Here is an 11,647-nt window from a genome sequence, read left to right on the forward strand (position 1 = left end):
CGGTTCCCACAATCGCAGATGTAGCCGCTCCTGGGTTTTGCCCTTTTTTTTTTTTTTTTTTTTTTTTTAAAGAGCCAGCTGGTCTCCAAAGGCTGAACCCTGGCTTCCCCAGCCCGCCGCGTGGCTGTGGGTCTTCCAGCCAGCTTACTCGTTTCAGAATGCCGACTCCCAGTTTCACCAAGTATACAGCCCCTCTGGAGCTAGAAGCCCTCATCCAGCTGGCGCATCGCTATAACCGGTATTCTAGGTCACTTTCTGGTTTTTAGCTAGTGTTTTTCTTGGAGGCATTTTTTTCGCCCTGTCTCAGCTAGCCACCATCTTAGTTTCCTTGTGAGTGGAGTATTGTGGGGCAGGGTTCCAGCTCTGTACTAACTGCCCAGCCATATCTGGACATCTTGTCCTTTCAGTTGTTTCCCACAGTTCAAGTGAATTGTGTGTTTGGAGATTTAACACCAGAGACCCCTTGTCATATACCACAAAGGCCCAGACTTCAGGACTCCTGTCAGCTACCAGAGCTGTTCACCAGGTCATTAAGGAGCAGTGCACTGCAAAGGGGAGAAATCCACCCTGCTTCGAGATGAGTTGCTTCCCTCAAGAACAGGGGGTTGGCCAAATCTCTTGCAGATGGATTTATTTTTCCCCAGGTCAGGCAAATGAGGCAGAAATGTATTTCTTGAACTGCTTTTTGTAGTGTCTTTGCAGTTTAGCAAACTAAACTGCACTTAAGCTCCAGTATGCTCAGGGAAGGGAGGAAACTCTTTGACTTCATTGGCTGGCTTTGGTTCTTGAATGACATAAGAAAAATAAAGTGCTGGCCTGGCTATTCTCATTCTTGGGAGATGATAGCATCGCACCCCTGGGATTTTTTTTTTTTTCTTTTAATTTTGAAATATAGCATTAATACAGAAAAGTGATCATATATGAAGTGCACTTGTGATGAATTTTCACACAGTGAACACTCCTCTGTAACCAGCACACAGATAAAATAGTAAAAGATGTATTCTCTTCCAGTGACTACCTCCCACTCTTCAAGGTTAATCACTATGCTATGTTAATCACTAACACTACAGATTAGTTTTGCCCACTTGTATTTTATGTAAATGGAATCATACAGCTGCTTTCTTTTGTGTCTGACTTCTTTTAGTCAACATTGTTTGTGAGATTCATCCATGTTGTTGCTGTAATAGCAGATCACTCATTCTCAATCCTTTACAGTTGTTCATTATATGACCATATTATAATGTACTTATTCATTCTCCTGTTGAATGGACATCTGGTTTGTTCCAGGTTGTGGCAATTTAAAAAAGGACTGCTATGAAACCTCTTATGTATGTCTTTTTTTTTTTTCAAACAGCTTTTCTATATAGTTTACATATCAGATAGTTCACCCATTTAAAGCGTACAAGTATATTAGAGATGTGCGTAACTGTCACAACAGTCAATTTTAGAACAGTTCCATCACCCCCAAAAGAAGCACTATACTCTATCACACCCCAACTTCAACAGCCTCCCTCCCCAACCCACTTTTCCCCCGTTACTATGAAAATAGGAATCAGTACTTTTGGTCTCTAGATTTCCCCATTTTGGACATTTCATGTGAATGGAATCATATATTATGTGGCCCCTGTGACTGGGTTCTTTCACTTATAACGTTTTCATGGTAGATCCATATTATAGCATATCGGTACTTTATTCCTTTTTTATGGCTGAATAATATTCCATTGCATAGGTATACAACATTTTATCTGTTTGTCAATTGATGGAAATTTGGATTGCTTCCAGATATTCCCTGTGAAGAAACGGCTGCTATAAACATTTGTGTATAATTTTCTGTACATATTTTGGTATTTCTGTTTGGTATTTACCTAGGAGTAGAATTGCTAAGTCATGCGGCTATGTATCTGTTCAGCCTTGGCAGGTCTTGACACCATTTTTTTTAAACTGGTTGCCTCAATATATAATCCCACCATCAGTGCATGAGAGCTCCAGTTGCTACACATCCACACCAGTACTTGTTCTTGTCTATCTTTTTTTTTTTCTTTTCTATCTTTTGCTTTTATTCACTCTGATTGGTATGCAGTGGTATTGCAGAATGGTTCTAATTTGTGTTTCCCTGTTGACTGGTGAGATTGAGCACTTATGTTTTTTGGGCATTTGGATTTTCTCTTTTGTGAAGTGCCTTTTCAAGTCTTTTGCCCATTTTTTTAAATTGAGCTGTGTTTCTTATAAATAAATAGAAATTCTTTTATATATTTGGGATTGAGTTCCTTGACAGATACATGCAATACAAAGATCTCCCTCTGTGGCTTGTTGTGTGTGGTTGGATGAACTTGAGATTTTTACTGCCAGATTAATGGAGCTTCCCAATTGCTACTTGAAATAAGGGGTGTCTGTTTGATCAATATTGGAGTTGGCGATAACATTGGTGAGGAGAAATTTATTTGACACTGATAGGGTGCACTTTAAGTCCCTTTCAAGAGTCTGTAACTTTGGTAAAAGAGTTTGGGGGCTGACCATGTTCTTTCTTGGGTTTCAGGTCGTGGATTCACAGATAAAGTAGATCGACTAAAACTGGCAGAAATTGTGAAGCAAGTGATAGAAGAGCAGACCACATCCCATGAATCCCAATAACTTTGGAGTCAAACATTTTTTTTTTTACAATTTTAAAAACTATTCTTTAATGTATAAAGTAATTTTTATGTAAATTAATAAATCATACTTTCATTTCCACACTGCTTAAAGATGCCATATAGATTTAGATACAGGACTCACTGGTAATAACAGTTTGTTTGCTTTTAAGAAAAGCTCAATACCTATAGAAACAGTATTACTTTAGGACTGTTTAGTCTCATGTTTGTAAGATAACAGATGGTATTGTCAAGGAAGATGGTTTTATTATTAATAAAGTATATAAAAACCATTGTCAGTGGCAGACAAAGGATCAACGATAGTGACCTTTCTGCTCAGTAAACCCTTGAATTAAGTACTGTGGAATGTGGTTTCAGTTGCCCTGTGTATTGACTTTCTGCCCCATTCTTAGCTCTAGTGCCAAGAAATTTTTAAATTTTTGTGGATCAATCACTGCAGACTGCCTGCTGGAACTGAGGCTCACAGGGCCTGGGAAGTCAACTCCCACAGTAGAAGAGGGAAGAAGCTGAGCCCTTATTATAATTCTTACCCATATTTCCTTGAGTAAAGTGGTTAATGTTCCCCTTTTGTCATATTGGTTAAAAGGATATTAGTGTGTTTCTTAAATGTAACAGGCTTATCTTAATGCTATATTGTACTTATGTTTAACCAGAGATTCAGTTTTACCTCCCCTGCTGTGCCATTTTGTTCCCTCTCCCTTTCTGTAAACCTTACTAATCCCATCACTTCTTATTTCCTTTCCCTGTTCCTCTGGCCCATTTTGGGGATGATTTTTCTTAGAAAGTTAAATATCACAGAAATTGGTGACAATTAGATTAGCATCCAAGACAACCCACTTTTTTTCCTCTCCTAAAAGTCTCCCCTTTTCTATGTAATGTTTCCGCCTAGGTTTTGAGTTGGTGTCCCTGGGCTGCATTTATCGTGTTCGTTACCATTCACTGTCAGGTACCGTGGTTCTGACCCAGAGAGCAACTGTTTGAAGGAAAAGCAAGGCTGGATGCATTTCTATTTTTCCTCTGTACAAATGAGCTTCCATGACAGATTTTTTTTAAAAAAAGCAATTTTTAGAGGATATTTTTGTGGGGATTGTGAAGAACAAATAGGCAAACTTCAGTTCATAGGAAAGTGGGAGAGAATCAGGAGGTTCAGTTATTCAGTTTTATGTCACATTCACTTCTATCAAAATTGATCCCATGTTTATTTTCTCACTTTCTGAGTATGTCTTTGCAGTGACATTGCTTAGTATGCCCTATATCTGTGTGACTGTGCAAATTTGTGATAAAAACATAAATTATCTTTTAAGAATTGCCTATCATATTGGTTCCCTACTATCTTGGAGAACTTACAATTTAAATTATTTATTAGGTAAGGTTTGCAGATAAAGGAAAAGTCCTCTTCCTCTTTTTTTCCCTGCAAAGGTGGTAATATTAGGTGAATGACAGATGTTATGAATGGATACACCCTCTAAGGAGAATTCACTGCTTTTCAAAATGGGAAAACCGAAGAGGTAAGGCAGAAAGAAAAACAAAATGTTTTCTTACATACCAACCAGAACATGTAGTTGAGAATTGAATTAAGACCCTTTCCTGTTTTTCAGTGCAGTGTAATCTTTTTTTTTTTTGAGATTCAAAATAAGTAAATACATGTTTATTTCAGTTTATAAAATGCTTTACTAATTCTCTGTTCACCTTTTTTGGTGGATCTAAAATTAAGGTAATGATTATCCTTGAAAACCATTTCACACTGAAAAATAAATTAATGCAGATATGTCATTCAATACAACACAATCCAATGCACCAAATATAGGAGATTTTGCAGTACATATAGTATATACAAGTAACAGTAAAGACAGGTATTTAAAAATCCAAATTCACTAGAAATATTGGAAATCAGAGATTATTTTCATTACAAGAGGAAAAATTAAAATTACCCAGACTATGAAGTATTTCAGATCTCAGCTTTCATATTTTAGCACTTTATTATTGATTCCAAATTCTTCAGTGCAATGTAATCTTACACTGCTACTTGCAGTCAGGAAAAACTCGATGCTTGTTTCCAGAACAACTGAACACCTGTAGTTTTCTAATCTTAGGGCAGAACTTCAGTATTCCACGGGGAGAGGAGGTAGCAATTATGTGGTTTTCTTTTTCCTTCAGAGGAACCTTCTAACTCAGTCCACCATTAACTTCTCATATGTGTTATGTGGGTATTTTTCAGCGGCTCAGGAGGATTTTTTTTTCCCTCAGCGTGTGGTAAATTTTTATCATGATGTAACAGGAAATTTAAAATAATGCTTCTTTTACCTTGAGCAGCTGTTGCCCATATTTTAGTCACTTCAGGTTGAAATCGTCTGGCCTCCAACTTGAGCGCTGTGTTCAAACATGTCCAGATAAGCCCTGGACAGAGCACCCTGGAAAAACAAAAGATGGCTCCCAAAGAGCACAGCACTGTTTGGTCTTCAAAGGGGAATTTGTTTGTTCATTCCCCGGTCAGTAGCAAATTCTGCCTTCACATACTAGTTAGGTTTGCTAATAAAGTAAAATTTGCATGTATATGGAAGCAAAACAAAAACTTCTTAGACTCTTATGAACTTCTTCTCTAATGGCTGTACCTGGGGCAACTTGTAAGAACAATTCTTGGAAGTCTGGAGATTTTCCATATCATTTCCCTATCTCCTGTTTATTCACTTCGCTATTTACCACTCAAATACTGTTAGACTTTACCATACTCATAAGCTCTGCTTGATGTAGAACAACTTGGTTATCTTTCCAGCCAGTATATTATATGAGCATAGGAGGAAGCCTGTCAGAAACTTGTCTGAAACATATACATAGAAGGAATGCTTCTTCTAAAATTTCTGTTGCTTGAATTCATTTGAGAAAGAATAAGTTGAAGGAATTGTAGGTAATTGTCAATGATACTGTCAAATGATTTAAATCAGATCCTGTGTGTGAGTTATGTGTGTGTTTCTGTGTTTATTGAAGAAAAAGTGTTCCAATTTGACAGGGAAAATTGGATATTTGATTTTAATTGTATGTTTATTTATTTAAAAAGTACCGTTCTCTCATTCTTGATTCTTTTCTCTCACAAATGTTCTTAACCTAATGTGTTCCGCTTGTTTTTCTTGAGACACAGGGAAACACCCTAAAATGTGGTGATAATTTTGAAATTGTGATTTTAGTTATTTTGCTCTTTACATAAAATAGAAGAAAAGAAATTCAGCTAGAAATTTGACCTTACTGGTGTAGGTTTTTTGAACGGGTGTGTGATGTGTCAGTATGAATGAATATTCTTGCTGGATGACAGTGATAAATTTTATCTACCATATTAGGAATTAGGTATTAATTAGGGGTAGTTAATGAGTTGATCTCATCTAGTGCTTGCTATATGAGATTTTATTGTACCTTACCCCTCCTTGTTAAATTAGATAGAATGTTTTATCCATTTTTGGGTGTTATCTCTACTCATAACTCTTAAAAGATTTTATATTGTAAATATTTGACTTTACTGAATATAAAATTATTTTTATGCAAGATAAAAGATGTAGAGTCTTATTTTAGTTCACTTTAGAATGCAAAGGTCAAGTAATGGGTGGATAAGAATTTGTTTTCCTTTTCTCCATTTTAAATTTTTGCTGGTAAATATTCCAAGGATATTGACATCAAATTAAAATCCAAGGACTTCCACAGACATATTGGTTTAATATTGGATACAAAACTGATGATATTTTAAAAAGTTTTTATAGTCAGAGTCTGTTTTTATTTTATTGCCAAAATAGTCATATGGTCATTAGATACTGGTATAATCAGCTTTTTTTTAACCTCAGAGTTTGATTTTACATTTGGTCCTAATCCCTTGTACACTTCCATATTAAATTGAGTATGTTTTATAACACCAAATATATTATATGAATAGTGAAAATTGCCTGGTAGAGAATTATTATTTTTATGTGGCAATATAAAATTTCTGTATACCTTAGTTATGAACAAAGGCTAATGAGGGGGAGAATTGGTGTATCCACCAACAGTTTTTCAAACACTGACAAGGAAGGTCGGACTCAGAAACAGTACCCCGAATACTATGGAAATGATGAAATTTGGCTGTGGGGAACAGGCCAGCTTGTCAAGCACAGAGATCCCCAAAGAATCCTTGTCCCCTCCCCCAATCCCCTGCCGGAATGTTTGGTTTTAAAGAATGAGCAAATTAACGGATATCAGGATATCAGAGGGGATATCACTGGGACTGAGGATAAAGGATAATTTGCCTGAGTTACAATACTGGCTGAATCATTACATGATTTCTCTTGGGATACCCCTTTATGAGGATTAAAAGAACTTGCCCAAGGAGTACAAAAGCTGCTCCTCTTGGAAGGAAGTCATAGAATATAGAAACTACCTGAAGAGCAGGAGAGAGAAGCAAGAGTTAAAAAGAGACAGAGCCTGAAGGCTGTAAGACTCAGAGTTGCGCTGTAGCTTCCCATAAGGCAGCCGACATTGATCTGAGACAAACATCTGAGTCTCTGAGGGCCTGAGTGTCTCAGGGAGAGCTGCTGCTGATGGACATAGGCCTGCATCATCAACTGATTTACTTAGGCCATATTGGTGGCAGTCTTACTGAGAGATGTCTCCATCCTGCCTTCTCGACAGAAAAACCAGATGACCTTGGAAGAACGTAAGATAAAGTTTCAGACTTGGGGTCCACAGATGAGGGACTTGAGTCTGGGGCTAGTACCTGAACCTTCAAGTCTCAGGATGGGCATTGTGCTGTTGGTGGTGGTGACTTTTTTGCCAAGCATGTACTGTGACTTGGCATCAGACTATTATTCTTTCTATGAAATAATCATTCCCAAGAGGCTGACAGTTGAGGGAAGGGATGACCCAGTGGACAAGGCATCCTATGTACTGTTTATGCAGGGCCAGAAGCAGGTAATTCACCTGAAGGTGAAGAAAGACTATTTTGTGAGTAATTTTCCAGTCTACAGCTACCACAATGGGATCCTCAGGCAGGAAATGCCTTTTATCTCACGTGACTGCCGCTATGAAGGTTACATTGAAGGAGTCCCAGATTCTTTTGTTTCTGTCAACACCTGTTCAGGCCTCAAGGGCATCCTGATTATGGAGCAAAAATATTACAGCGTTGAGCCTATGAACTCTTCAAGGGGGTTTGAACATGTGTTGTATACCATGGCACACCAAGCTCAAGTCTCCTGTAGCATCCCTTCCAAAGAGACTCAAGTGGCATCCATCAACCGGCAACGAGGGAACAGGAAGCTTCATAAAGCACAGACTCTGTCCTACTTGTGGTCACACACCAAGTATGTGGAGATGTTTGTCGTGGTCAACAGCCAGCGGTTCCAAATGTGGGGCAGTAACATCAATGAGACAATCCAAGGAGTAATGGATATCATTGCTCTGGCCAACAGCTTCACTAGGGCAATAAACACAGAGGTGGTGCTGGTTGGCATGGAGATTTGGACCGAGGGAGACCTAACAAAGGTCACCGTGGACTTGGAAGCTGCACTCAGCAATTTCAATAGCTGGAGACAAAAGAAGCTCCTCAATCGTGTGAAGTATGATGTTGCCCACATGATCGTTGGGCATCATCCCAGAGAGAATATGGGACAGGCATTTCTCGGTGGTGCCTGTTCAAGTGGTTTTGCTGCAGCTGTTGAATCCTTCCACCATGAAGATGTCCTCCTGTTTGCAGCACTCATGGTCCACGAGCTTGGGCACAACTTGGGTATTCAGCATGACCATTTGGCCTGCATTTGTAAAGATAAACACTTTTGCCTCATGCATCAAAATATCACTAAAGAAAGTGGCTTCAGCAACTGCAGCTCTGATGACTTCTACCAGTTTCTCCGTGAACAAAAAGGGTCCTGCCTATTTAACAAGCCACGGCATACAGGCCGCAAACGTAGGCATGCCGTCTGTGGAAATGGCATTTTGGAGGGCAAGGAGGAGTGCGACTGTGGTTATGAATGTGATGATAACCCGTGCTGTGAGCCAACATGTAAACTGAAGAAGACTGCAGATTGTAGTGATGGACTCTGCTGTTTTCACTGTAGTTTCCGAAATACAGGATTCACTTGCCGTCCTGCTCAGGATGAGTGTGACCTTCCAGAGTACTGCAATGGAACCTCTAATCAATGCCCTGCAGACAGTTACAAGCAAGATGGCACACCCTGTGATAGAATTTTCTATTGCCTTAGTGGTCGGTGTAAGAACCCTGATGGTCAGTGCATGAGTCTTTTTGGGTACAGTGCAAAATCTGCCCCAGAAGATTGTTACTTTTTAATGAACCGCAGAGCGGACCGGTTTGGAAACTGTGGCCATCCCACTGCAACTGTCCCAGAATACGTTGGGTGTAAAGAAAGTGACATATTCTGTGGGAAAGTTATATGTTCGGATGTTAGAGATCTACCAAAAATCAAACCCAATCATATATTGATTCAGGTCCCTCATAAAGATGACTGGTGCTGGAGCATGGATGCCTATTCAGACACTGATATCCCTGATGAGGGAGATGTGAATGATGGCACATACTGTGCCCCAAACAAAATTTGCATGAATTACTCCTGCACTGATCACACCGTGCTCAACTACGACTGCCATCCAGCTGAAATGTGTAATGGAAGAGGTGTGTGCAACAATTTAAAACACTGCCATTGTGAGGCTGGCTTTGCTCCCCCTGATTGCATAGCATCGGGAGATGGTGGTAGTGTGGACAGTGGTCCCCCTGGCAAGTTATTTCTTTCAGGTTCAGCTGAAGGTGACGGTGGCATTCGTGGTGAACCAAAAGACAAACAGAAGCTTGGCACAATAGCACTCATACTTCCTCTATTTCTTATAGCATTATTGTTGGGTCTGATTGCTTTTGCCAGCACATCTCCTAGACTGAAGGCAGAAGCCCCAAAAGAGGCCCCACCTGAGGAACCACCTGAGGAACCACCAGAGGCCCCACAAGAGCCTGTACCAGAAGAGGAAGCATGGGAAGGAAACGAAGAACCAAAGGCTGAATTTAAGTAGTGGGAGCAAGAAGGCAAATATATCAAATACCTGATGAACTGGGTGGGAACAGAAGGCTCAGTGAACGATAGGTTAAGTGGGAATTGATGGCTCCAGTGAGTCTGATGGGATTATATAGTCTGTAGAAATATGCTAATGTGGAAGGATGGGTTTTCCCCATTCTCCTTATTCATTTTAGTTATGTGGTTACATTTTCATATGTAAAATCATACACAAAAGTATATTTGCCTATTCACATTCCATGAGACAATTTTATTTAATCTCTTCTCATGGATCATTGCTATCAATGTCTTCTTTCTATAGGGCTGATTTTTGAGTCACCTAAAATTGTTTTCCAGGTTATGCCTTCTTCCATCTACATTGGTGGGCATATGTACTATCTTACCAATATCTACTGCTATCACTGTATTATTCAATCTAGTCACATCTAAACATTATGTTTGGAACATTATTTATGTAATTGTTCTAATTTGCCCTTTCAATGTATTCATGACATAGAGAAGATTTTAAATAAAAGAATATTTTCAGATGAGGTATCACTTCAGGATTCCAGTGGCCTCCTACTAAAGACTGCTATATGGATTTGATCCATACAGAAAGGCTAATCATCCTGTGTCTGGGTACGTGGGGGAGTAGAAGGCAAACTGGTATATTTGAGGCCCCTTGCACAATACAGAGTTCATTTCTTCTTAAATTTTATTTTGAAATAAATTCAAAGTTACAGGAACAATTGCAAAAACAATACAAACCCCATACACAGAACTCCAGCATATCCTGACCCTCCTCCCTCGATACCCTGATCCACCAACTTTAACATGCTATCACACTGCCATTTCTTTCCCTCCCTCCCTCCCTCCCTATTATCCATCATCTATTGCTCTGTCTTCTGAACACATGAGAGCAAGCTGCACCCATCCTTGAACATACACTATAATTCACATACACAATTCCCATGAACAAGAACATTCTTTTATGCAATCCCATTAAGTGCAGCTAAGAAGTTCAAGAAATTCAACATTGATACAAAGCTGACATTCTATATTTCCTTTTTTTTTTTTTTTTTAATCCCTTTTGTCTCAACTGTGTCCCTTTGAGCCTCCTGTTCTCCATCCTCACAACACATCCAGGATCATCCTTGGCATTCAATTGTCATCTATTTAGACTGTCTTTTTTTTTTTTTTTCAATTGTGGGAACATATATACAGCCTAAATCATCCCATTCCACTCCCTCCCTAGCATTCCATTAGTGGGATTAATCACATTTAGAATGTTGTAATGCTATTACCTTCCCACCATCCATTACTAGAAATTTCCCTTCACCTCAAACAGAAACCCTACCCTAATTTTTAACTCCCCATTGCCCCTTCCCCCACTTCTTGAAACCCATACTCTACTTTTCATCTCTATGGTTATATTCTCTGATAATTTCTTTGTGTTTACTGTGGGGCTTAAAATTAACATCTTAAATCCATAACAATCTTGTTTTTTTTTTTTTTTTTGATACCAACTTAACTTCAATAAGACACGTAAACTATGTTCCTATACTCCTCCATTTCTCCACCTTTATATAGTTCTTGTCAAAAATTACACATTTTACACTGAGTCCAAAACTACTGATTTGTAATTAGAATTTGTGTATTTTATATCATGTAGGAAGTAAATAGTGGAGTTACAAATCAAAAATTATTGACTTCTATTTGTATTCCATTGTGGTCAGAGAATGTGCTTTGAATATATTCAGTTTTTTCATGTTTTTTTTTTTTTTTAGTTTATTGAGGCTTGTTTTATGTCCCAGCATATAGTCAATTCTGGAGATAGATCTGTGATCACTAGAGAAAAATGTGTGTCCTGGTGATTTGGGATGTAAGGTTCTATATATGTCTGTTAAAATTCTCTATATCTCTCCTTTCTTTGTTTCTCTGTCAGTAGGGCTCCCTTTAGCATCTGAAGTAAGGCAGGTCTTTTATTGG

At 38.7% G+C, this 11,647-nt stretch overlaps 2 protein-coding genes across 7 annotated transcripts in view; both read left to right on the top strand.

Moving 5' to 3' along the window:
- Positions 1-2,730, top strand: part of MAPKAPK5 (MAPK activated protein kinase 5) — a 48,166-nt gene extending 45,436 nt beyond the window's left edge. For all 6 annotated transcript variants that reach the window (XM_037817059.1, XM_037817053.1, XM_037817055.1 and 3 more), the window contains one exon: positions 2,537-2,730. In XM_037817059.1, coding sequence (XP_037672987.1) covers positions 2,537-2,631 — 95 coding nt within the window. In that variant the 3' untranslated portion in view covers positions 2,632-2,730. The remainder of the gene's footprint in view (positions 1-2,536) is intronic.
- Positions 2,731-6,331: 3,601 nt separating this feature from the next.
- Positions 6,332-10,334, top strand: LOC119519424 (disintegrin and metalloproteinase domain-containing protein 1a-like). The gene has a single exon (XM_037817051.1). The coding sequence runs from the start codon at positions 7,305-7,307 to the stop codon at positions 9,675-9,677; it is 2,373 nt and encodes a 790-aa protein (XP_037672979.1). The 5' UTR covers positions 6,332-7,304; the 3' UTR covers positions 9,678-10,334.
- Positions 10,335-11,647: the final 1,313 nt, after the last annotated feature.

Source organism: Choloepus didactylus, chromosome 23 (assembly GCF_015220235.1).
Source record: "Choloepus didactylus isolate mChoDid1 chromosome 23, mChoDid1.pri, whole genome shotgun sequence".
NCBI lineage: Eukaryota > Metazoa > Chordata > Mammalia > Pilosa > Megalonychidae > Choloepus > Choloepus didactylus.